This window comes from Tenrec ecaudatus, chromosome 1 (assembly GCF_050624435.1).
Source record: "Tenrec ecaudatus isolate mTenEca1 chromosome 1, mTenEca1.hap1, whole genome shotgun sequence".
In the NCBI taxonomy this organism is placed as follows: domain Eukaryota; kingdom Metazoa; phylum Chordata; class Mammalia; order Afrosoricida; family Tenrecidae; genus Tenrec; species Tenrec ecaudatus.
The window spans coordinates 72,866,192-72,892,410 of NC_134530.1; the positions used below are offsets into that span (position 1 = coordinate 72,866,192).

General features: G+C 55.0%; 1 protein-coding gene across 1 annotated transcript in view; it reads right to left on the reverse strand.

Annotated features, from left to right (window-relative positions):
* TRABD2B (TraB domain containing 2B) overlaps positions 1-26,219 on the reverse strand; it is a 269,123-nt gene that overhangs the window by 18,688 nt on the left and 224,216 nt on the right. The window contains exons 3-4 of the mRNA XM_075555816.1: positions 25,070-25,216; positions 15,986-16,160 (exon numbers count right to left, since the gene is read on the reverse strand). Coding sequence (XP_075411931.1) covers positions 15,986-16,160; positions 25,070-25,216 — 322 coding nt within the window. The remainder of the gene's footprint in view (positions 1-15,985; positions 16,161-25,069; positions 25,217-26,219) is intronic.

The following is a 26,219-nucleotide window of genomic DNA, read 5'->3' on the forward strand; positions in this document are numbered from 1 at the left end:
TCACTGAGGGACTCCCTTGGGAGATTCCCTTGCACCCCCAGCAGTCCTGGGGTTCCTCCTTCTGTGATCCCAGTGAGGCCCCCAAAGCCCTCTCTCTGCACGGGGGCCAGGGCTCTGTGGGGTTGTCTATCCCCTCCCCAGCCTCCCTCACGCAGGGACCACAGCCCGCTCTCCTGTGCATGCTTAGGACACGTAGGCAGTATCTGAGATTTCCTGGAGTCCCTTGTTCACACCCACCACTTAGGGTGCCCAGACCCTGGTTTTAAAGCCCGCGGGGTGGGGTGGGGAGACAGCAAAGCCCAGTGAGAGCTGAGGCAAACAGCGCCTGCGGCGCAAAGGCGGTTCAAATAGGAACCCTCCAGACGGGGCCTGCCCATGGGGTGAGAGCAGCCCACAAATCTCGTGGTACACAGGTTTGGTGGCCCGCCTGCGCTACGTAGAGAGGGGGTGGAGGGCGTGAGGACAGGGGGACCTCCCTGCATCAGGGAGGCCTGAGGGCTGAGAATGCAGGTGATAGTCCCCTGGTTTGTACGAGGCCTGGGGTGGATGGACATGCAGTGGCCGGACATGCCCCTCTTTCTCCTGGACTTCAGTCTCTCTCCTGTTCAATGGGGGACAGAGTTGGGGGGGGGGGCGAATGGTCACCCCTGGCCCTCCCAGTCCACCCGGCTCTACCCTGCAGCCCCATCAGGGGCAGAGCTCTTCCCTGGCTCCCCAATCATTCTAAACCTGGGGAGTGGGGGAGGTCTGCACCTGGACTCGAATTGCCTCTGATGGGTGGTGACAGGTGGGAAGCCAGAAGGTCAGCATGTTGACAGCCCCAGGGAGGTCTGAGGAGACCAGCAAGTGGACAGGCTGTCTGGGATGAGGAGGCTCCTGCCACAAAGAGGCGGCAAGACTGGGACAGCACTGTGGTTGGACATAGGGAAGTCCATGCCCAGGTCTCATGGAGACCCTCGCTCTGGATTCTCTGTGGGAGGCTCGTGTTGGACTCCAGCGGCCCTTCCAGAGATCAGGGGTCACCCCCTCTTGCCATCCACTTCATCATGTAATGAGCACAGATTAGATGCACAAGAAGCCCTGGTGGGGCGATGGGTTAGGCATTCGGCTGCCATCCACCGATGCTAGGTAGTTCAAACCCACCAGCTGCTCCGTCGGGGAAAGCTGCCCCCTCCTGTCAAGATGTACAGCATTAGGCACCCTTTTTGAGTTTGCTCTGAGCTGGAATCGAGTCGATGGCAGGGCGGGAGGGGAAAAGCCTGGAGGAGGCCGTAGGAGTGAGAGTCTTTTGGGGAAACCTGGAGAGTGGGGCTGCAGAGAGTCTCCCCTCCAGCAGGGCCAGGCCAGGGCATGAGGGTGCTGAAGTCATATGGGCCTCCATATCGCAGTCAGGGAGTTGAAAGGAGGAGCCACAGGGCCACCTTGGGGACCCCAGGCTGCAGGACCTCCCTGTCACTGCTTGTCAGCAAAGGACATTCCCTGGTGCCTCCATGGACACCCACCCCAACAGATGTCCCTGCGCTGGCCTGGTGGTTTCAACAGCTTAGAGGGAACGGGGGAAGGGGAGGTGGTGGGGGTGGGATAGGGAGGACTACCTTATGTGTCCCTCCAAGCAGTGCAGGCCACCTCCAGGGACTCCTCAATGTCTGCTGGGCCCTGAGAGCAACCACCTGTCTGCCACCTCTAGCCATTCCCTTAGGGGCCAGGCCTGTACTGCACCCCCTGAGACCCACAGGGCACGCCATCTACTTGAAGAAAATGGAAGCCATGGAGAGGGACCCTTGGAAAGGTCTGCTGAGACTTGCAGAAAAAGGCGCCCCGGGGATGCAGTGGTAATGTGAGCCATTGTTACCCCAAGTAACAAATCATTAATTCAGCACTACTAACCCAAAGGTCACAGATCGGAGTCTCCCCCGAGGCACCTTGGAGGAAAGGTCTGGAGATGGGTTTTCCCAGAAGCAGGCTAGGGTCCCTAGGGTACACAGTTCCAAGCCGACTCACACGCATCCAGGACAACTGGTGGAAGCCTCTCACTGCCCGAGTCCCTGCAGAACCCAGCCTCCTTGCTCTCCCTCACTGCAGCCGGAGGGACATGACCTGAGGGACACGAGCAGAACGTGACCCGAGGGGAAGCCTTGCGCAGTGGGGAGGCCATGTCCACTTCATCGTGTCGGCAGGGCTAGGGAAAGTCTGGCGCCTGGTGGTGGCTTAGTGAGACGTAGTTGAATGAGTGACAAAACCCGTTATTTCCCATGCTTCCTTCCCATGAGCTCATGCTGTCCCCGGGAGACACACATTCACGGGTGGATCCCCACTGCTGCAGGCCCAGCCCTGTCCCTTGGGGAAGCTCCTCCAGATTCCCCCGGTCCCAGCACATGCTGTCCCCGGCGGCTGGCACACAGAACTTGGACTCGTCTCCAAGGCTAGAAATCCTGAACAAGGCTCCACACCCCTCCTGGAAGCTGCAGGGAAGGTTCCTGGGAGGTTTTCAGAGGGGCCCCGCAGTGCTGGGGCTCCGCCTGTGCCGCTTGCCCTGGCTCCCTGGGTCTCCTGGCCACCGCTCAGCAGTTCCTTCCAGCACGACAGCTGTGCTCTGGCCAGCTCTCGGCTGGAAGGCACGTTCCAGTTCATCTGCCGAGGCCGCCGCGTGGACGCGGACAGGAGGTCAGGGAGGGAGAACAGCGGTGGGGGTGGGTGCACAGAGTCAGAGAGTCAGAGACGGGAAGAGAGGAGCCACCTGGCGAGAGGCAGAGAGCTGAGCAGAGACACTCACAGGGAGAGACAAGGAAAGCAAGAGACATTCAGGGGACAAAGAAAGAGGGGGTGCCCAGAGACAGGCAATCAGAGACACAAGAGCTACAGAGACAGTGGCAGGGACAGAGGGGGAAGGAGAGACACTGGGACAGAGAGAGGAAGGGAAAGAGAGAGGCAGAGAGAGAAACAAAACTGGGAGAAGAGAGACCAGAACAGGAGAGAGCGAGCAAGCAGGAGGAAAGGAGGGGAGACAGGAATAAGGAGGAAGGAGAGTTGGAATTAAGAAGCCAGGAAGCCATGTGGAGGAGTGAGTAATTCCTTGGGGCATCGTGGAGGACTTAACGGAGAGAGGGGCTCGGGGTGGGTGGGATTCAGACGGAGGGTAGAGAGGGCAATCACAGATTACGGAGGGGACCGTTCGCATGGATGAGGGATCTGTGACGTGGTGCGGCTGCTCTGGGGTTGTCTCCCTGGACTCAGGGTGCCCCTTAGAGGCTTCTGGTGTGACAGGAGCAGCAGGCACCCTGCTCTGCATAGGTGAAGTCCCTACAAAGTCTTCAAAGTACAGGAAAGGGCTCTTCTTCCAGATGCAGGCTGCCTTGTGCCAGGGCCCACAGCCGGGCGAGCCGAGCATAGCCCGCCTCTGGTTGTTCCACATGTCCTGGACACAGACGGACAGCCCCAGCTTACCCTCAGCCGTCACAAGGCAAGAGGGGATAGAACAGAGCCTCTTGTCCTGGGGCCAGGTCTTCTCTGTGGGGCTGGGTCACGTGGTCTCTTGAGTCCACCATGGGAGGCTGTGAACACGCACTGGTGTGGAGGGAGCGTCCCAGTGCAAGGTGCTTGGCATTCCCACAGTTCAGTTCAGCCTCCCTCTGGGGGAATCCCTGGTTCACAGACGAGGAAACTGGGGCTCAGAGAGGAGCCGGGGCTTGCCCAAGGTCCCATGGTGGGTGCAAGGCAGAGCCTGGGCCTTCACCCAGAGCAGTCCCACATCACTGCCCGTGCCAGTACACCCACTCTGAAGAATCTGTGGGTGCAAGAGAACCCGAGGGCATGCTTGGGGGCAGGAAATCATCAGTGGGAATGCGGGGACCTTCCAAGGCCAGCCAGATTGGAGAGGAGACTGTGTGTGAGTGTGCAGCTAGAACAATGCACCAATTAACAGTGTAATTTGAAGACAGTGTTGGAGGGGTAGGTGGGGGAGGAAGCGAGAGAGAACCAGATGTTCCCACCAAGACTCCCAAGCTGCGCGGGGCTCGGCACAGCCAGCAGACCTGCTTCCACGTCTCTCCGGCTGGAAGAAGGTTCCCAAGCCCGTATTTATGTTCCGTCTGAAATTAAGGCAAGGGAAACTTTCATATGCTAATCTAGCTGCCAGGATCGGCAGGCCGGATCTCCAGAGGCAGCTGCATTTGTTTTCTTGCGGAAGTGTGACGGCAGGGCTGCCTGAGTGGACCGACGGAGGGACAGGCCACTGGGTGGAACTGGCTTTTCCCCTCCAGAGAAGTGTCAGGGCGGGAGATTGGCAGAGTGGTGTTTCCGGCCTCATGGCCCATGGGCCAGCCAGGGCAGGCTGGGGCCTGTTCAGCTCTGCCAGCAGAGAGATGACATCTCCTATGTACCCGATTTGTGCCAGACGCTGAGCCATGCAGTCCCCACCCTTGAGGACATCACACGGTGCCGGAGAGGGGTGGAGAAGAAGGGCATGCAAACAATAAAGGGCAGTGTGGGCTGTGCAGGGATTGGGGGGATCCACGGGAGTGGGGGCTGAAGAGGAAGGAGTAGGGCTCAGACTGGGAGGTGGGTTCAGCGAAGGCTTCCCAAGCAGTGGGTGGGTGTATGGCTCACCCACAGTGCTCTGGGCAGTCCAAGTATAAAGCGCAGGGCACGTGGACAGTGGTGAGGGCTGGGGTTGGAAGGGCACGCCCTGAGGTTCTGAAGAGCAGAGGGACAATGCTAAGGGGCCAGCCTGTAGCTGGGACCAAAGAACATTCTCCCAGGCCCCGCCCAGCTCTGTGGGGGAGTGATTGCCACAGCCCTGGAGGGGTGTGGGTGGAGGATCAAGATGTCCTGGTCAGGCCTGCATCTCAGTGGCCTGTAGTTTGGTCTTGTCGACCCAGACTCTCAGATTCTGCCCTTTTGAGTAGGTTGCTTGCTAACCACAAGGTCAGCAGTGGGAGCCCACCAGCCACTCCAACGGAAAAGATGAGGCTCTTCGTTCTCTTAAAGATTTACAGTGGCACAAGCCATAGGGACAGTTCGACTCTGTCCCCTAGGGTCGTTATGAGTCAGAATCAACCCGGTGGCTGTGGTTGGTTATTAGGTGCCATTGAATCGGTTCTGATGTGGTGACCCTGTGCACAAAGCAAAGGGAGACCATGGAGAGGCAGCCAATGCATTTCGTCGAAAGTCTTCATCTTGTTTACTGTCCCCTACTTGATGGTGGAGCTTCTTCCGTTGTTTTCAGCAGCCTGCTTCTCTTCAGAGGCTGCTCGGGCTCAGAAAGAGCCCCACGATTTCAACTGGGGCAGTTCTGTAACCAATAAGGCAAAGGCAGGTGCAGCTCCACGGGTGCATCACTGCCCCAGCACGGAGACTCGACTCAGTCATTTTCTCTGTTAACCTCACAACCATCGGCCTGTGGCCCCTGGCCCGGTGCCGCCAGCAGAGAGGGTTTGACTGGCTCCGTGTTGCGACCCAGGGGCGGATCACTAGAAAGACCACTCTGTGGCAGCAGCTGCTGAGGCCAGGACTCTCTGGGCCCGGGGCAGGCTCCTCTGGGGTAGGGTCTGTTTTGGAGGTCTCTGACTCAAATGTCTGGAAGTTGTCTAATTTGGAAGTCTTACTTGGCTCATCGCCACTCCTCCCTGCCAGACCCACCCCCACAAGCCAGTCCTTCGGTGCTTTCAAATCCCAGAGTTGGACTTATTTCCTGAGACCAGATCCTATTTGAATTCAGAGGCCTGGTGGCACAGAGCTTACGCATTGGGCTGCTTGCTGCACGGTCAGCAGTTTGAAACCACCAGCCACTCTGCAGGAGAAAGATGGGGCTTTCTCCTCCCATAAAGCGCTACAGTCTCAGAAACCCACAGGGGGCACTTCCACTCTGTCCCATAGGGCCACTTTGAGGCTGCACCCACTTGATGGCAGTGAGCTAGGGCCAGGAGGCATCCCCTCATCCTGTCATCTAGGTGAAAACAGACACCCAGGGCTTTGACCAAACCGCACCCTGAGACTTGGATCCTGCAGCACTCACTCCAGGCTCTACTGAACCAACTGGGCCTGGGGACCCCAAGGTGGGTGCGATGCCACCCTTTTCTCCTGGGGAGACCTTTCTGAACTGAGGAATGACAGTATGTGGTTCAAGGCCAGCCCAGGGGACCACCTGAAACAACTTGTGCCGGGCTTTGTGGACTGCAGGGGGTCAGTGCTCAGCCTGGGACCACCACATCCAGGAGCCCCGTTCTTCAGGACATCCAGAGCTCCTTTTCTGGGGGCCACCCCTGCACCCCACCCCCCAAAGCTGACTGTCACTGGGAGCCGAAGCCTGACTCTTGGGATGTCCTGAAGCATCCCTGTCTCGGGCCTCAAAAGTACTTCCGCTCCTTCCACTCCATGGCCCCGCTCTTGTTCTTGGGCAGCGAGGGCTGCTCCAAAAAGTACACCAAGGAGACCAAACGCTCACAGGCCACAGCTTGCTCAGTGGAGAAAGACAGAAGCTGGCAGAGACTCTGTCTTGCCTGGATCCTGACTCGTGGCGACCCTGCAGGACAGAGCAGGACCGCTCCACAGGGCTTGCAAGGCTGTGCACCTTTGCCTAAGCCGACTGCCTGTGCTCTTCTCCTTCAGCGGGTCTGGCGGCCATGGATGGAGTGGCTGATCGTCTGTGCCAGGATCCGCCCACTAACCCGAGGGGGTGAGAAGCCAAGACTCCAGTTTTCCCAAGGTTGCAGCGACCCTGAAGCCCTTGGGTGATGCAAACAGTGAACGCACTTGGCCACTCACCAAATGGCTGGAGGTTCAAGGGCATCTTGGAAGAGAGGTCTGGCAAGTTACTTCTGAAGAATCAGCCACCGCTAAAGCAACGGGGCCCAGTTCTACTGTGCCATCCCTGGGGCCTCTGTGAGTTGTAGTGGACTTGCTGGTCACTGGCTATGAGAAGCGGGCTTCCTAAGACAAGTGGTCTAGGTCCCCGTGGCCCTCAGCAGTGCCCCACTCCCTCCTCCGTGCTCTTTCCCACCTGTCCCCCCACTTACTGGGGAAGCAGCCTCTACGGGTTTTCTCAGCTCTCCACTGGCTTAGAGCTGAGGATCAGGGGTCAGCTGCAGCGGGGACCCGGCCAGCAGATGGGAGTGTCCCCTGATTGGACAGATGCTCTGGGCCGCAAGAGGAACAGGGACTCTGGCCAAGGATTGCAGTCCCGAGCAGGCGTGCCAGCTGCCAGATGTGGACATGGCAGGGCGGCCGGGCACTTTGAAGCACTGTCGGAAATTCTGAAACAGCTCCGGATGCTGTGGCCTCCCACTCCAGGCTGGGGAGTGTGACCGGCCAGGGGCGCTGGCCAGGGAGAAGAGAAAGTGGCTGGGCGTGAGCCTGGCCCTCTCATTGCTGAAGATAAATCTGTCCCACATGGGGGCATCAATCTTCTTCTGGGCCCTACCAGCAGTTCTGAGGAGCTTCCGTCCCCAAGGCTTCGGAGTAGAAGGCCAAGTGGGTGGGAGGAGCCCGTGGGAACCAGGAGGATCTGCAGCAGGGAGACTCCGGCTGACTCTCACCTCCTCCAGAACTCCCCGGGGTGGGGTATAACTGCTCAGCGTGGGGCTGGAGGGGCCTCAGCCTGCATCCCCGAGCCCCTCAGTGCAGTGGCAGGAAGAAGGGCTGAGGCCACGCCGGAGGCTTCGGAGTGCAAGGTCGCCTCCCTTTTTCACCCCCCAGTCCTGGATGTGGAGCCCCTGGGTGGCAGCAACAGTTAAGTGCTTGGTTGCTAAATAAAAGGTTGGTAGTTCGGGCCAGGAGTCATACATGACCTTCACTCCCCTTATGTGCACTTCACAAGAACCACCACAAGGGAGGCGCCCTCCCACTGGCTGGGCTCACTCCTTCTAGAAGGATGAAAAGGGAGAAGACCATCCACTGGATGCTGTACAGCACCGAGGCAGGCTGTGACAGATCCGCAGTCCCTCCACAGGAGTGAGAGGAGACCTCACTGGAAAGTCAGGTTGAGAGCAGGGCACGGCAGCATCCACATTTCAGAGGAGGCACTGACAGGTCTGGAGGTGGGTGTGGTGGGCCAATGGGGAGCAGCAGCCTCGCATCAGGAAGGGAGGCTGAACAGCCGTCGCAGGGAACCTCAGGGGAGCATGAACCTGGTTCTATGGCCCTGGATTGATGCTTCAAACATGTTTCGCCCCAACCCTCAGTGACCCACGCCATGGACTGGATGCTCTGATGCTCTCAGACCTGGCCTTACAGGGAGCATGGGGTCCCCCAAGGGTTACACAAGAAGGTCTCGGCACGGAAGCTCGACGGTACACACTGGGCCGATCTCAAAACGACTGAGTCCCTTGGACTTAGGACTGAACTTCCCTGATGGGAGAGGAAGCAAAGGATGGCCACCCCAACATAGTGGTCCCTGGGTGGGACCCTGGTTTAATGGGCCTCCAGGAAACAGGACCCAGACCATCACATAGCCTGCACCTGTACGCTCCCCTTGCATCAATATGACAGGGCTTGCTCGGAGAGGCCAGGACATGCCCTTGTAAGAGACAATACAGGAAGTTCTCCTCCAGCGCCAACCCCCATGCTCAATGGCAGCAGAGCTCAGTCAATTAAGAAATCAATCTGTACAAAGCAGCAGCCCATGAACTGTAGCTCACAGTTGGACACGACTCATATAAACTCCTTACATTCTATGCCATTGAATAAATTATTGATGTCATCAATGCAATCGTTTTATACCCCAGGGGGATGATTGACACTGTTTTTCTTTCTTTTTCGTTGGAGGGGGTTGTTTGTTCGGTTTGGTGGTGGTGGGGATTTTAGTGTTTGTCATAATATGACGACCAAAGTAAGCCAGTCCTTCCTCTCCTGTGGACAAGCAGATGGATTCTGGGCTCCCACTGGATTTTGGCCCCAATCCAAGAACTGCTCATTGTTATGACACGGCCCTGCTCGCTGTTAGCCTTCTTGAAGACATTACTGAAGATAAGGGTGCTACACAGCGAAGGGTGGTGAAGAAAGCACTCGGAGCGCACTGGGAGAAAGACCCGCCCACTTGCTTCCCCCAAGAACACAGTCTTGAAAGCCCGAGCGAGCTCAGCTCTCCTCTGAACCACATGCGCTGACCAGCAGGCAAGGCTGGACGCAAAGTGGGTTGGTGTGATTTTTCCTCGACTAACTCTCATCCTGCCTTCTTTTCTCACTCATTTCCATCCTGTAGCTTCCTGCCTCCCTATCTTATCCATCTGCCTGCTGAGCCCCGAATGTCTTCCGCCCCCAGCCTGTGCCTGCCTGGCTCCATCAGCAGAGCCTGTGCCTAGATGGTGCCACGGTCTTTTCATTTGTCTACATAGCTTCACCTTTGGGAGCCTTGGTGTCACGGTAGGTTGTGTGTTGGGCTGCCAACTGCAAGGTCAGCGGTTTGAAACTAGCAGTTGGCTAGTAGGAACCCCCAGAGGCAATTCTATCCTGTCCTATAGGGTCTCTGTGAGTCCAAATGGCCTTAATGGCAGTGAGTAAATGAGTGAGCCTCCCCTTCAAAGGACAGGTATGGTGTCTGCCAGTCCCCTTGAGTCTCCCACAATGATGTCGGTTGCTGGGGGGCAGCAGATGTGGTCTATCTAGGAGTGATATGGGGGCAGAGCCCTACTTCTTTCTACTCACGGACCTCATGGTGGGCTCATTCGTTTACTCATTCAAAGGCAGGAATTGTGCCCCTCTTGATGCTCAGAAAGTGTGTGGTCCAGAGAGGAAGATGGCAAATAGGTTCAGAATGAGCAGGGCTGTGATGGGGGGTCCTGGGGACTTTGTGTGCCCCGAGAGGGGTCAGTGAGCCCAGGCAACAAAGAGGAAGGGCATTCTCAGCTCAGCAGAGGGTCCAGGCAGCTGGCTATCTGGAAGCATGGTCTAGTACGGCTTCTCTGACTTCCCTGGGGAATGCTGAGCCAGACTGATCACTTGTCTCAGGTGGCCCAGATGAAACCTGCTTGGCTTCTTGGGGCCAATCTCTCTTGCTTCTATGTCTACTGTTCTACACTCTTTGAACATAGAACCTGACCCCCTGTCCCCAGGCGACTCCATCTTTCACTTTGAAGAGAAATCAGAAGCTATCAGTTGAGAAGTTGGCCTTCTATCACTAGGCCTTCCTGCTGGCCGGCCTTCCTGCTGGCCCCCCTGGGCTCTGGCTCCTCCTGTCTTCTTTAAACCCAGTGCTGGTGACACACCTCCCCAGACATCCCTGGTCTTCTCCCTTCTGTTTGTACTCCATCCTGCTTTAAGTGACTCAATTCTCTCTCATCTTAAAAAAAGAAAAGGTGTGTGTGTGTGTGTGTGTGTGTGTGCGTGCGCGCAATACAGTCACCGCCTTTTTATTTTGCCAGCTGAGGACTCTGAGCGCCCTGTCTGCTGTCTATGATCACCATCATGATTCTAATAGGGCAAATGATGTTTTTAATTCCAAACACAGTAGAGAGGAATTGATTCCAGAACACAGGATAGGCCTATATAAATGGAATACAATTTAGCGTATAAAAATTCACAAGCTTCTCCTGACTTTTCTCAGTTATTTGTAGCCCAGAGGAAATCCGAAGACCCACATCTGGAAATGCCTGGACTCATTCTTTGGGGGCCTTTCTGCTCAGCAACTCCAAGCACCTGGGCCAAACAACACCCCATCCTTCACCCCAGAAACTGGTACACCCCTCCTGGCAGCAGCCTGGCTCCTTCATTGCACACAGCCATACCCTGAGAGTCAGGGCTTCTGTCTGTGACCCTGGATGGCACATCTGCTCCAAGCTGTTGTCTCTATTGGTACCCCGACACCCCCTGCACCTGCCAACTCGCCCTGCTTCCATCTGGGGACAAATAGCGCTGAGTTACGCAGACAGCAGGGGTACTAGGATGGGCTCTCCCCCATGAGATGAACCAGCTTCATGGACCCCACTTCCTTCCAAGTCACCCCACTTCTGTGATTCTGCTAGCAAGAGCAGTGGGTGCAGGGGGCAGTCTGCGACTGGGTCTCGAGAAACCCTGCTGCAAATTCATGCTCTGTCTTGCGTGGCCAGAAGGAAGCCACGTCTTCTCTGGGCCTCAGTACACCATACAACGAGCTCAATAAGACCCAAGCCCAGAGTGGGGGCTGGCAGCTAGAAGCGGGTTTCTATTATGAGGCCCCCTCCAGCCCCCTGCCAACCATGTGATCGAATTTTAAAGCTATGATTTCAAATAAGCATAGAGCACACTTTCAGAAGACAGGGATGTCATTCCCGTTTTATAGGTGAGACACTGAGGCCCTCAGAGGCAAGGTGGCTTTCCCAGAGTCTCTGCTGACAGAGGTAGAGCCATGCCTTAGTCCCAAACCCTCACCTTGCCCTTGGAAGCACTCTGAGGACTGGTATCAGTACTGAGAATCCCAGTCTGCCCTGGCAGAGTCTCAAAACAGGACTCTGGGCCTGGGGTGGCTACAGGATGGGTCTGGCAAAGCTCGCTGACGTTTAGCTTACTCGGGTCTCTTCTGGTCTCCCGGCTACAGAGGCCATAGAAGCCTTGGCTGGGCTTGTTCTGGAATGGCAGGACCTCTGCAGGGGCTTGGGCCCTGGGTAAGGCTGGGTTGGAGTGTACTAGAGTATCCGCTGATCCTATCACTGTTTCCAAAAGATGCCCACCGACACTGGAGCTGAATGCTCTTGGCATGAGTAGGCACGTGTCCGGGGCATGGCTGGAAGGACTTCCAGTCACCTAGACCGCTTCTCTCTTCCTCGGTCTGGGGGCCTGAGGACTTCTCCAGAGACTTGGAAGGGCTTGGGCAGTGACAGCCAGCTGATCCCTGAAGTCCCTGCTCCCCAACAGTGGAAGTGGCCCCCGAGATGGTCACACAGAGACATCCGGCACAGGAGGGAGGATGGAGCAGGGGGCCAGGAGTTCACCCGCCGCCAGGAGCGCCAGGCGCCTGGCCTACATAAATTCTCAGCCTGTCATCGGATGTGGGACTAGGGAGTTACATGACCATAAGAATGTAATGAGGAAGGAGTGGTCTTTTCCCACCACAAATGACGTGTGTACACACTCCTGCCAGCACACTGGCTCTGTGCAGGCTCGGGACATAGTGCACACGGTCTTGGTACCACGACTCCTGGGCCTATGGGCCAGGCCTGGCTGTGTCCCTGCCTTGTGTGGGATATGGCCGGTGTTCTGCCAGTGGCTAGGATGAGGCGGGCCGGCTCGAGTCAGCCTTGGAACTCTTGGGCGCAGAGAGAATTAGTGGCCTCAGGTGGGCACAGTGTCCGTAGTGTGGCTGAGCTGGGGTGTGGAAGGTGGCAGCAGCCTGCAGAAACAACGACCCCCAACCTGTTGTTTTTGGAGCGGGAGTTGGTGATAGCCGAGGGGTCTCAGTTTGCACTGACTTTACTACTAGTCTGCTCTTGACTGTGAACCTAAGGCTGGAGGTTTGAACCTGCGCGGCGGCACCATGAAAGAAAACACCAGGGATTTGCCTCTGTGAACAAAGCCCGATGAAGCAGGTCTCGGCACCGGCGACATGAGGTCGCCATGAGTCATTATCGCCTTGATGGCTGCTCTAGTCAGCGCCCCAGGACCTGAGGCCAATGAGCAGGGAAACCTGGCTCAGTATCTGTTCCTTGGTTCAATCGTTCATTCACCCACCCACTCCCCAGAGCGAGGACTAGTTACCAAAGACACAGGGAGGATCAAGCCAGGGCCCAGAGCTCCGGGCCTGGGTGGGACATGCAGCACCATCGCAGGCCACATAGTGGGGAGCAGACTAGAGGCCAGGGGAAGGTGGGCAAACTAGAGCTGATGACAGTGACAGTGGCCGTGGCCGTGGCCGTGGCCATGGCCTGGGGCAGTGGCAGTGGATGTGGCTGATAGGGGCGTGGGTTTGAGGGCATCTGGTGCTCCATCAAGAGGATGTGCCTGGATCTGGGAGATGGGGAAGAAGCTGAGGTTGAGTGTGAGGCCTGGGTGCTTGAGGGACAGCTGCGGATTTGGAACTTTGGGGGACAAAAGGCTAGTGTCCACAGCTCTCTGTAGGCTCTCAAATGACCTGCCCCACAAGAACAAGGGTGGGTCAGCTGCCCCCAGATCCATGGTGGTTCAGGTCCTGGACCTTGACACGGGTGGTGGGGAGGTGAGACCCTCCCAAAGTCAGGGGTGACGATGTGGAAATCCACTTCCCTCTGTTGCCTCCCTCAAAGACTGGGCTCTGGAGGGGTTGCTCCTGGGCCTTAGAGAAATCTGAGGGTAGACAGTCTCTGAGTGCCCCCACCCCCCATCTCGTTGGAAGTCAGCCGGGGCTGCTCCTACACAGACAGATTAGACTACCGGGGAGGCTACTGGGTGGTGAGGGAGACGGTCTCTCTGTACAGATCCCAAGGCTGTCCTGACCCTCACCAGGCTCCCAGGAGGTGTGGCAGCTAGCCCGTGGCCTGCCCAACTCCACATGGCCGGCTGAGGTCTTGTTAATGCCGGTGGGGCCAGCACACTCTCATGGGCCTTCCCACAGAAAACCCTCCTGGCTCCGAAACTTGTGTCTGAGAGCGCCTGGAACATAGATGGTCGAGGCCAGTCCAGACTCATTTTGTTCAGATGGGTAGATGGAGGCTGCCAGGAGAAGGACTAGTCAGAGGCCACAGAATGCTGTGGCTGAGCTCCAGGGTGCTTCTAGAACCCCTACACTCCCAGGGGCCTGAGCCCCTCCCAGGGGTCACCACCGTGCCGATGGCTGCAGAGCAGGCAAGGCAGGCACAGCCACAGCGCTGGCTCTTGAAGGGTTTAAGGCGCAGATCTAAGAGTGGACATGACTTATTACACCATCAGGGTGCCCCAAAGGGCTCCGCTGGGTTAGACAGATTCCTCAACTTGACCCCACGCGGCCTGGCCTCGATGGACAACGTGAGAGCAATGGGTTAGGGGCAAGGAGGCCTGGAGGATGGCAGCAATGTAGGCAGCACCCTGTGTGGATTGAGCATGTCCAGAAACTCTCTCCTTTGATCCTCACGAAGCGGCGAGCAAAGTCTATTGGCTCAAATATTGGGGAGCCAGGACAAGAGCGAATTGCGGGACACTAATGCCACTATGGCCTGCCTGGTGAAGCAGGCAAATGCACTCTCCTGATCCCAACATGAGGTTGGAGTCCTCCGGCAGAGGAAGGAGGAAAGAGTGCGGAAAAGGAGCGAAGACCAGCTGGAAGAGGCATGTTGGTGAAGCTCTGCACTTGTACGTCTGGTTTCCCCTTGGTCAGGAGAAGCCCGATGCCAACAGAAGAAAGTATCAAGTTCATGCTTCTGCATTGCCACTGTAATACTTCTGTCGACGACCACAAGAATGACAATTGGGATAACAGTAGCTGCCATGCACACTGGGCCTCTACTCAAGTACTTCCTCAATGCAAGAACACTTTGTTCTAATAACCTGGCATTCTGTGATGCTCACCTTCCTGACATGACCACTGAAGACAAATGGGTGCATAAGCAAATGTGGCGAAGAAAGTTGATGGTGCTGGCCGGACAATCAAAAGATATAGCATCTAGGGTCTTAAAAGCTTGAAAATAAACAAGTGGCCATCTAGTTGAGAAGCAACAAAGCCCACATAAAGAAGCACACCAGCCTGTGTGATCATGAGGTGTCACTAGGATTAGGCATCAGGCATCAAAGATCCAGAACAAAAAATCGTATCATTGTGAATGAGGGGGAGTACAGAGTGGAGATCCAAAGCCCATCTGTAGGCAACTGGACATCCCCTTACAGAAGGGTCTCGGGGAGGAGACGAGCCAGTCAGGGTGCAGTGTAGCACCGATGAAACATACAACTGTCCTCTAGTTCTTTAATGCCCCCCCCCCCACTATCATGATCCCAATTCTACCTTACAAATCTGGCTAGACTAGAGCAGGTACAGGGGTACAGATAGGGGCTGGAAACACAAGGAATCCAGGACCGACAAACCCCTCAGGACCAATATTGAAAGTAGCCAGACCAGAAGGGGAAGGGGAAGGTTGGGTGAGATAGGGGGAACCGATAACAATGTTCGACCTATAACCCCCTCCCTGGGGGACAGATAACAGAAAAGTGGGTGGAGGGAGACATCAGTTAATATAAGACATGGGGGGTGAGTTTTATAAATTATCAAGGGTTCATGAGGGAGGGAGGGTGGTGGAGGGCAGAAAACAAGGAGCTGATATCAAGGGCTGAAATATGAAGAAAAATGATGTTTTTAAAATGATCATGGTAACATATGTACGAATATGCTTGACGCGAGGACTGTATGTATGGATTATGATAAGAGCTGTCAGAGCCCCCAATAAAATGATTTAAGAAAAACAAACAAACAAACAAAAACGTCACTGCCATGCTGCATGCCTGCCACGTGGCAGGTTGTTTGTATCATATCACTAACCCTTACCACCATTTCATACGGTGGATATTTTCAGTGCACAGACTAGCTGTGACTTTCATGGCCCATTTACAGAAGAGGATGCTGAGCTTCAGAGAAGGAACTTTGCCAGGGCCATGCAGCCTGGAGGGATCCGGTTTGGGATCTAGAGCCAGGACTGGAATAGAACACACGTACTGGGCCTCGTCATAGGAATCCCTCCTTGCTCTGAGACCCGTGGGACCCAACAGCCCACCTGTGGACTGGATCCTTTCAGTGAGGTGGGAGCTGGGCGGGGTAGGGGGAACTCATTCCATTTCCAGGTTCTCCGTATGGTCTCCTGGGGCAGGAAGAGCCACAGTGATTTCCCTGTCCTCATCTGGAGTCACTTCTGAAACTCCCTTGCCCACTGGAGCCACTATGGAAGTACTTTTGAGTAGCAGCAGAATTCCCTTTGGTTTCCCCCTCTCCCGCTGAATGTTGGCCGGCTTCCGTGCCCCCTTCTGGGCCTCAGCTTCTTTCTGGATGACATAGAGGTGGAGTAGGGCCTAGAAAAATCTTGAAGTCCAAAAGATTTTGACAACCCCCCCCCCCCCCCCCCCGCCTCCCCACTCTGGCTCAAACCTGCTCCGAAGGCAAAGAAGCAGATCTTGTCTTCATTCTCCTGCAGAAGGGCCATGACCCGCTTCCCCATCCTCTCGTTCCTCTTGTAGATCAGCTCCTGGCGGAAGTAGCTGTCGATTTCCTGGGCTGTCACCTGCTCATGCGGTGGGAGGGTGGTGTTGATGAAGTTGGGCAACTGCAAAGGCAAGACAGAGGCTGCCCTCAATTTCCTATGGAGCAAGGCAGGCTTCCAAGTAACACGCAGCCCAGGGGAGACCAGGCAACTTACCTTTATCCAGCTCCTACCGTGGGCTCAATGGATTGTACGTTTCTCATCAATTCTGAGAATGGGTTGAGAGGCCATTGCTACTCCGGTTTCACAGAGAAAGGCAATAACCCTGGCCCAGCTCTCGAGACCTGTGCTGAGTCCTGCAGAGCTAGGAGAGACCGGGCAGCAGGACTCCCCCACGCGTATCATTTGGTCTTGTCTCTCTGCCTTGTTTAACCTCAGCTTCCAGGCACCGTGGTCTCATCCTGGTCACTGCTCTCACTTCAGTTCTGAGCGTGGTGTTGGTCCCTAGATGGCAGTGAGCTCAGCAGGAAGGTGCGGAGGGGGGCTGAGTTGGCAGGTACAGCGGACAGGCCAGGGGGTACGGGATAAGGCTGGCCTGGGATTTAGTCCTTGTTCTAGCTTGGGGTAAATGACTTATTAAACTTTCTGAGCCCCTGTTTTCTCATCAGGTGCTGATGAGGAGTCGTAGATTAGATGGGATCGCTACCCTTGGTTTTCCCCACGTTGGAGTCTGGGTTGTTCACCATCTACATCCCCATCTCTACCATCTCTCTTAGGAATAACCAAACCTTTCCATTGGTCTTGAAAACTTCAACTTCAGTGTCATGGTGACGGCTTTTCCAGTGACCCAGATAGGAACTGCCAAAACTTCTCTGCGATCTCACTCTCTACCCCCAGCCACATGACCGGAACCGCTTCACTGACAGGTTCTTGAACCACACAGACTGCTTCTTGAGCTCAGAGGTGGGGTGCTGCTGCCCATCCCGGAGCCCCCGATGCCAGGGACAAGCAGAGGTTTGTTGACACTTGAAGAGAGAACTGTGCTGCCCTTCCAGGCCACAAGCCCCTCCTCCTGGGGCCCTTCCATTCCCAGTGATCTGATACCCAAACTCTGGTCTTTCTCTCCTTTTGCCTCTCTGACTGGAGTATAGGTCCAGGTGCTCCAGCACTATCCTCTTCAACATGTAGGTAGAGCCTGAGAGGCAGCCATAGGGCCACTGAAGAAACTAAAGCCATGAGCCAGAGCGTGGCCTCTCTCTTTCTCCCAACCCATCAATGCCATTCATTGATGGTTTGGGGGGAAATAAAGGGGGAAAAGCTCTTGTTTTCTGAGTTTCTTCCACTTTATGTTACCTCTTCTGTTCCTCTAGCTTTACGAACCTAGGTAGAGAGAGAGAGAGACAGAGAGAGAGACAGAGAGAGAGAAAAGCTCTTATTTTCTGAATTTCTTCCATTTGACGTTACCTCTTCTGTTTCTCTAGCTTTACCAACCCAGGTACAAAGCACATGACCTAGTTGACTGATGGACTCAATTGCTGGCTTGAGAAGAGGAATGTCTTTGAGATGTGAGCCAAGAGAGAGAGAGAGAGAGAGAGAGAGAGAGAGAGAGAGAGAGAGAGAGAGAGAGAGAGTCGTGCTACTCAGTCACATGGATTCTAGGGCCACTACCAAGTCATCAATAGTTTTCCTAAGGAAAGTGTAGGCGTCAATGGAGGCTGAAGCCCAAGGGACCCTGAGAAGAAGGTTGTGACTTCTGCCTCTGGTACCTCCTAGTCGGGGAGGAACGCAATGTTCCCGGAGGTGAAGGGTCACGAACCATTGGGGGGCTCTCTCAGAAAGCCCTGAGGGAGGAACAAGACAACGATGCAGCTGGTGCACCCTCGCCTTGTGCAGTCACAACCTGCGCAGCATCTGCAGCAGCCTTACCAAGTCCAGTCAGGCCGAGGCACCCAGGAGTTGGTGGGCTAATGACCACAGGGAGGGATGGAGTGATCCCCATTCACCACCGTGTGGGAGGGGTGGCTGCCCTGACCAAACAGGCCCCCCACACTTGCACATGGTGCAGCTACAGGAAACCCTGTAGGCTTCTGAGGGGGCGGGGAGCACAATGGAGGCGATGACTCAGAAGGGTTATTTCTGGAAACATGTCCCTCACAGAATGTCTCTTCATTCCTTGAGTATGGGGGGAAATGTGGGACTGTGTTGTGCTAACAGATAAATATTTGTTCAGTGGGTGAATGGATGTAGGAGCTGAGAGGCATGTGAGTTCTTGTGGCTGTAAACGAGGGCCCTGAAGTCAGACATCAGGACATTTGGAATCAGAAGCCTGCCTTTGTTTCTTGCTAGCTGGGTGGCCCCTCTACAATGAGCAAGTTGCTAAGGTTCTTAGACTTGGCTTCAAACTCTGAAATATAGGGAACTATACATTGTTGTCTGAAGAAAGACGAGGCTTTCTACTCCTGTCAAGAGTCACAGTCTTGGGAAACCACAGGGGCAGGTCTACCCATTTCTATAGGGTGGCAATGAGTCATCAGGGACTGGAGAGCCATGGGTTTGCTTGCTCTGTTTATACATTGTTATAAAGATTAAATGAGATCAGTTTTGGAAAGTGCTTATTAGCACAGTCCCCAGCATAAAAGAAGCCTTTCATAAAGGTCAATTATTGTGCTTTGTTGGAAACCCGAAGGATTCGTGGTGGAAAAATGTGGTCTTGGTGCTAGAAATGACACTAGAGACTGCATCACAGAATCTTGCAAGAATGACTTATTCATTGAAAATGCTGTTTTAAAATCCCTCCAACAAAATAAAGGGCAACTCTCCATGTGGACTTCACATGATGTCATACACGGGACTAAAATCAAGCACATCTGTGGAAAGAGCTCAACAGTCGGAGCAAGGCCAGCGGCCGGCCGTGGAGCAGACCATCGATGCTCATGCCGCTGGAGCTGGAGAAAATGAAAATGAGTCCACGTGCCCTCCCCGCACTGCACCTGAGCTGCTTCGGACTCATCACAACCTTCTGTAAGGCTTCAACGCTTGTAAGCCTTTACTGAAGCAGACAGCTTCGTCGTTCTTCTGCCGAGTCGCTGGTGAGGATGAGCTGACGGCTTCCCGACTCCCAGCCCCACGCCTAGCCCACAGCATCGCGTGAGCCCAAGTATAACCCTAAGTATATCCCACCTGAATTTCTCAAGAAGACATTTGACCCGTTGAACACGCATGACCACATTGGGAGATCAGACACAAAGGAGGCAAAAGACAACCCCAGACGAGTGTTAGGAGAGATGGCGAAGCTTTCTTTTGAATGTAGACAGTGAATGCAAGAGATGGCATCCAGCACGCTTCAAAGGCTGGCTTGCTAAGAAAGGTGAAGCGCTGGGAGGAAATGAGCGAAGGCTGGGGTGAAGACTGGCCTCGGCATATTGCCTGGGGCAAATGTGCTGAATGAGACCTGTTTAAAGGGCAACAAAGCGAAGACATTACTTTTAGGACTTCAGGGGGTGTGCGCCTGACCCAAGCTGCGGTCTTTTCGGCCACCTCCGATGCTCTGAAAGCTGGGAAAGGATGAAGGAAGCCCGAGGAAGAAGTGGGGCTTTTGAATTGGCGTGCTGGCAAACGATATCAAACCGACTACAAGAAGAATGAACAAATCTCTCCTGGAAGAAGTACAGTCAGACTCGTCCTCAGCAGCCAGGACAGTGAGAGTTCATCTCCCGGATGCTGGACGCGTTCGCAGGACGGAGGAGAAAGAAGAACGTACTTGCTGAAGTGGGGCGAGGGAAAGAGGGAGCCACCCAACGAGCTGGATGGACCCAGGGCCGACTGTGCGGACGCGGCAGGGTCGGGCCACGCGTCATTCTGCCGTACGTCAGGTCGCTATGAGACACAACGGACCGGGCAGCACCTCACTTCACTGGGCAACGGGAGTCCCTAGGTGGTCCAATTGATTAACCTGTGCAGCCACTAACCGAAAGGTTGTAAGTTTGAATCCACCTGGAGGTGCTTCGAGAGAAAGACAGGGCAACCGACTTTTGAAAAGTCGGCCATGGAAGAAAACTCTCTGGAACAAGCTGGTGGTCAACAAAAGACAGAGTAGAACATTGGGGCCTCATGGAAACGGAATACTTAATGCTTGTCAGAGGAGTTTATGGAAGAGTAAACTGAGAATTGACAGGCTGAGAACCAAACATTGTGATCACTATAATCCAATAAGGGCTTAATATTCCAAATAGGTAGAAAACTGCTACAACATAACAACAAAAGACAGATAACCTAATAAAAAACGGGCAGAGGAAATGAACAGATAGTGCACCAAAGAGGCTATTCGAGCTGCCCACGAACATATACAGAGAGGTCTCCAATCATCAGCTATCATGGAGAAGCACCTCAAACTCCAAGGAGATACTACTTTAATCCTGCTCGAAGGGTAACGGTTCAAAAGCAAGAACGAACAAACGTCAGTGCGGATACAGGAAACTTGCCACCCTGACCCACTGCGGGCAGGAACGTGAAATGCAACAGCCATTTGCAAAAGAGTATGACCATAACTCAAACATCTACAAATAAAACCACTATATTCTCTAGCAATTCCACTCCTCGACCTCTGAGACCTAAAAGTGGTGACGCGAACAAACAAAAGTCTGCACCCCTGTGCTCATGGCAGCCCTAATAACTCTAGCAAGAAGGTAGCAACAGCCTCAGTGCCCATCCACAGAGGGATGGAGAGCCAAATGTGGAACGCACAGACCACGGAGCACTGTGAGGCCACCAAGAGAAAGGAAGTCCTCCTGATGCATGCGACAGCCGTGGACGACCCCTGGAGACATGGGCTGAAGTAGGTCCATCCCCAACGACACAGACTGTGGGCCCATGGCTACGTGAAATGAGAGCAGTAGGTAAACACATGCAGACCAAGTGGTTCCCTGGGGCCGCAGCGCAGAAGGACAAGGAAAGTCATTCTCTGGATAGAATGGAGCTGATGTCTATGGGGATGAGACCACAGGCATCAATTCTGGGTCACGGTTATACAATCGGACGTATGTAACTGGTATCAGGAAGTTGTATACTAGGAAACAATTGAAATACAAATGTGTTATATATGATTTACAAACAACAACAATCCATGGAGCACGGTGCTCTCCCACCCACCTGGGCTCACCAGAAGGGGAAGAAGACTTGACAGCATCTGTTTAGGTCTTTGATTGTCTAACTAGCCTGGAGAGAGCACTGCACGTATGTCCTGCTCCCCTAAACATGTTCCATGCTACACATATGTCCTGCTCCCCTAAACATGTTCCATGCTACCATTGTCACTTGCGGTCTCTTTTGCTAGGTGTTCCAGAGAGACATTTTCTCCCTGGATCTGTGGACCATGCTCCTTGACCTCAGTGTGCATTTGGGTAAAGATGCATTTGCACTCATTCCTTGGAGAGCTGGGGGGTGGGGGTGGTTCACTGGCAAAGCTGTGAAGGAGTCTGGCCAGACACTGTGGTTCCTGGGCTGCTCAGTGGCTGGCCAGTGTTGTCTGTGAGCTTCATGCTGATGAGCTTGGCTCAGGGCCAAGGAAGAGGCCCAGGTTTGGGCTGAGCTGGGCCAGAAGTAAATTAATGATGTCATTAGAATTGCTGGGAGTCTTAAATCTCTAGCGACAAGCTTAAGTGCAGGATGTATGATAACATTGTAAAGAGGACATGTCCAGTCCCCAGGGCCCATGAGCGATAGGTCTCTGATGGATTGATGAGGCTGCTGGGCCAGGCAGGGCTGAGTTGGAGCATGAGGAGTCCCCTGACTTGTGACTGGGGCTGGGTCAGGTCTGAGGGTCCAGTGCTCAGGTCCAGATGATGCCACTACTCTGAATGGCCTTATTTCTTCACTTCTACACCATCCATCCAGCAGATCGTCTCTAAAAACTAGCATGGGTCCAGTCCTTGGTTGGGCTGGAGGGCCACAAGGCACCATGAGGTTGGGTCTGCTGCCCAGTAGAGAAGTCAGATTTGGACACAGATAAGAATGGCGTGGATATGCACTTTGAGAAAGCAATGAGGCCCATGGGACCCCAAAGGAGGTGCCCAATAGTGACTATAGGCCTTGGATAGTCCAGGATGGTCCATTTTTATGGTTTAAGGTGGGGTCTCTCACTGTCCCTCTGTTATTTGAGCTCCTCCTCTTACTCTTGTAAGTATCTGAGTGTGTGTGATAATTGGATCGACACAGCAGCTGCAGCCATGGGCTCAAATACAAGAACAATTGTGAGGATGGCGCTGGGCCGGGCGGCGTTTCCTTCTGCGGTGCACAGGGCTGCTACGAGTTGGACCCTACTGAGGACATCTAACAACAATACAAAATAAACACACGAGCTGCCCGAGGTCTTACCTGGGGCCAGTGGTGGTTCAGTGGTTGAATTCTCACTTGCCATGGCCAATTCCCCTCTGCACAGCCACCACCTGCTTACCTCACTGAACACGCGTGTGCTGCTGTGACGCTGAATGTGTTTCAGCAGAGCTCCCAGACTGCAATGGACTAGAAAGAAAGGCCCGACTTCCAAAGATCAATCAGTGGGAACCCTAGGATCACCATCGAATCCCTGGTCCAGGAGCTGTCTCAGTGGACTCTAACCACAGCAGACCTAACCCAGGCCGAGGGGCCAGGGAAGGCTTCTCGGGGAGGGTCCTTGGGATTACCCTGTGATTTCAGGGCATTGGCTATGTGTGACGCCGAGTAAGGGAGACCTGGGCCACAGTGACTTCTGGAGGGGGACAGACAGAGGGTAACGGGCACCCTGCCCTTACCCTGCCCTGGCCTCCAGTGGCCCCATCATCCTCAGCTTCAGCCAGGGTTATAGCCCTCTCCTGCTTGGGCACAGCAGAGCGTCCGCCCCTTGTCAGCACTCTCTTCTGCATGCTTCCCAGAGCTCTGCGCACCATTCCTCAGTGGCCTCTCTCCCACTCCCCACTGATGCTGCCTTGCTCCTCTTTGGGCCCACCTGGGAGCTCCACCCTCAAGCTAGCACCAACATCCCCTCCTCCTCCCAGTTCCCCCTGGCTGCAGGCAGGCGGATGACCTATTCCCCATACCTTTGCTTCCTCTACCCCACTCGTGCTTCAAGGCCTCTCTGCAAAGATGCAGGTTTGCCTTTGTAGTTTTTCTACTGATACTAGGATCCCTAATGGTGTCATGGTTATACATTGAGCTACTAACTGAAGGTCAGCAGTTCTAAACCCCCAGGGCCTCCTAGGAGAAAGATGAAGCTTTCTACTCCTGTGAAGAGTTAAGAGTCTCTGAAGTCCACAGGGGCTGGTTCTACCCTGCCCTGTAGGGTAGCTAGGAGTCAGTACGGCCTGTATGGCAGTGAGTGACGCTGGCACTAGGCTTTTATGGACCTGAGATCCTCCAGGGGCTGGCCTCTGCCTGTCCAACCCGGAGTGCAGCCTGTTTGCGCTCCTGGTCTGAGTGGACCCTTTAGCCACTCTGCCCCTTTCCTGGTGTGGACACTGCCAGGAGGCCACGATGCAGTCACCACCGTCAGCGAGGAACTTGGTCCTGGCCATTCTCTCAACACAGTACCGTCGAGTCGATGCTGACTTCTCGTGACCTTAAAGGGCAGGGTAGGACTGTCCCTGAGAGTTCCGAGACTAACTCTTCATGGGGGTAGAAAGCCCTGTCTTTGTCCCACAGAGCCGTTTGGTGGTTTCAAATGGCTGGCTTTTCATATCGCAGTCCAGCTCTTAAGCCCTCCACCACCAGGGCTCCTGTGGTCTGGACACAGGCCCAGAGAGAGTCTGACCCCGAGCTCACCCTGTTTGTCCTCTTTCTCAGGTCAGGGTCAGCCACAGCCTGGCCATGGCCCTGTCATCCACCTGCCATCTGGGCCAGGCCATCCTGAGTGGTGGCCGGGTCTCCCTGCCCCAGAGCTCCCTGGCTACTCCGGACTCAGGGCACAAAGTCCAAGTCCCATGGGCCAAGCCTCATGGAGATAATGACATTGGAGTTGCATCTCTGTGCATGCCGGACAGAGGGACCAGCTGGTGAGAAGGCAGGGACATGCCAGGTGGGCTTATGGAACAGCAAGGTGGCTGGGGTGGCATGTGCGAGGGACAAGAAGGAGATGAGAATGGGGACCGTGGCAGAACATAGAGCCACAAGGCCATCACAGAGATGCTGGTGTTCCCTCTGAGATAGGCTGGGACCAGAAGTGGTCAATCTGACTAATTCCCCGGCGTCTTGAGTGGATGGTGACACAAGTGCCAGATGGAGTGAGGCACAGAGGGCCTAGAGGGGCTGGGGTGTTACAGGACTCGTCCTAGAGAAGGTGGCCCTTGTCCACGGTCAAGCAGCAGGAATCCAGGTGTTAGAAGCGGGCTGAATACGCCGGGAAGGTCTGAAAGGGCAAACTGCGTTAGGTCTGCACAACGGGGTCTGCGGTTAGGGGACTTCGTGGACAAGGTCAGTGGAAGGAAGACCAGACTCCAAGAGAGACATTTTAGACTTCACCCTGAGGCAATGGGGCCATGATGGAGCCTGGGGAAAAGTGTGACAAGCCACCCCCTCTCCCCCAATCCTGTTCACTGCGTCAGCAACCTGGTGCTCATCTTTCCTTGACTCCTTCATGAATCAGGGCAAAAAGTCTGGCAGCAGGGACTCACGCCAAGCTCCAACTAAGGGTGGACATGTGCTTTTCCAGGCCTCTGGTTCTGCAGATGTCGCATAGAGTGTCCAGGGGCCGCCTTGTCCTGACAGGCTAGGCCTTGTGGGTCCTGGCCGCAGATGCACACAGACCCAGCTCCAGTTGCTCCTTTGTCACTGATAAGTCACGTGACCTCGGGCAAGTCCCATGTCCTCTCTGAGTCTCAGTTTCCCTATCTGTCCTAGGAGACTACCCATAGCCCCTGCCTACCATTCCTGGATGGGAACTTGCTGGCACCTGGCACACAGTAGGGGTTACATATATGTTAGGTGGGTTCACAGTGGCCTGGTTCATGGCCTTTAGAGCTGGTGACCCCGAGGCGGTTTGGGCTGGAGGAGGGGAGCCTCACCTGGGACGTGTCGTGGTTGAAGATGACGGCATTGAGGTCCCCACAGTTGTAGTGCTTGATGAGGTCCTCCGTGGTATAGGGCGCCTGCAGGCTCCCCGCCCGCACGCTCTCGTGCTGCAGCAAAGTCTGGTTCAGGGCAAACAGCACCTGGGCAGAGGAGGGAGAGAGGAGTGAGGGCAGCTGCCTCAAGGGACAAGGTTCTGGGAGACAATCTGGTCCCCAAAATTCAAACTCACCACTACGGAGCCCATTCTGACCCAGAGGGGCCTATGGGGCCGAGTGGAACTGCCCCATGGCTTTCCAACACTGCAGTTTGACAGGAGCACCAAGACTGTAGTCGGTCTCCCTTGGTGCAGCTGGTGTTTTCGAACTGCTGACCTTGCAGTTAGCAACCCAAGGCTTTACATGCAGTGACACCGCGGCTCCTCTGATGTAGTCTAGGGCCCACGTTGTAGATGGGGAACCGAGGCGCAGTGAGGGGAGGGGACTTTCCCAGCTCTTCGCAGCTGTGCGTGCCCACTGCACACTCCAGACACTCCCGGCGGAGAGAAAGGGGAGCCAGAGCACTATCTGAGCTTCTGGCACAGCCACGGAGGAAACGCAATCCCTGTGTCACAGGCCCTGAGGCCAACTCAGGCTGCCTCCCTGCCCCGCAGTAGACCCTGCTCCTCCTGTCTGCAGGAGGCTCTGGATGCCTAATGCCACCAATTCAGCATCTCTCTCGGAGCCCCGTGTAACATGATTCCCCCACCCACCTCTCATCAGAGCCCCCAGCCCTCCCACCTTTCCCGCGGTCTTCTGCCAGAGGCATCTTCAGAAAGCACCCCGCTGCTCATTTTCAATTTTCTCTGAAAACTTCAAGCATCCTCCGGCCTTCAAGACGAAGGATTTGCTCTCCCACCGAGCCTCCAAGTGAGTAACCTGGACCCTGCTGTGGTCTTTAACCTTGCTTACCTTTCCCCTCGACACCTCCAAATACCACACTGTCCAGGGATCTTCATACAATCTGCCTTTGCGCCTCTGTGTACGCCGTTCCTTATGCATGAAGGCACTCAGCCCCGCCTCCATTCTCCAAGGCAAATTCAGACTGGGCCTCCCAGGCTCTGCTCAGGAATCAGCTTGGTGGTGGAATGTCTCCGACCACCTTGGG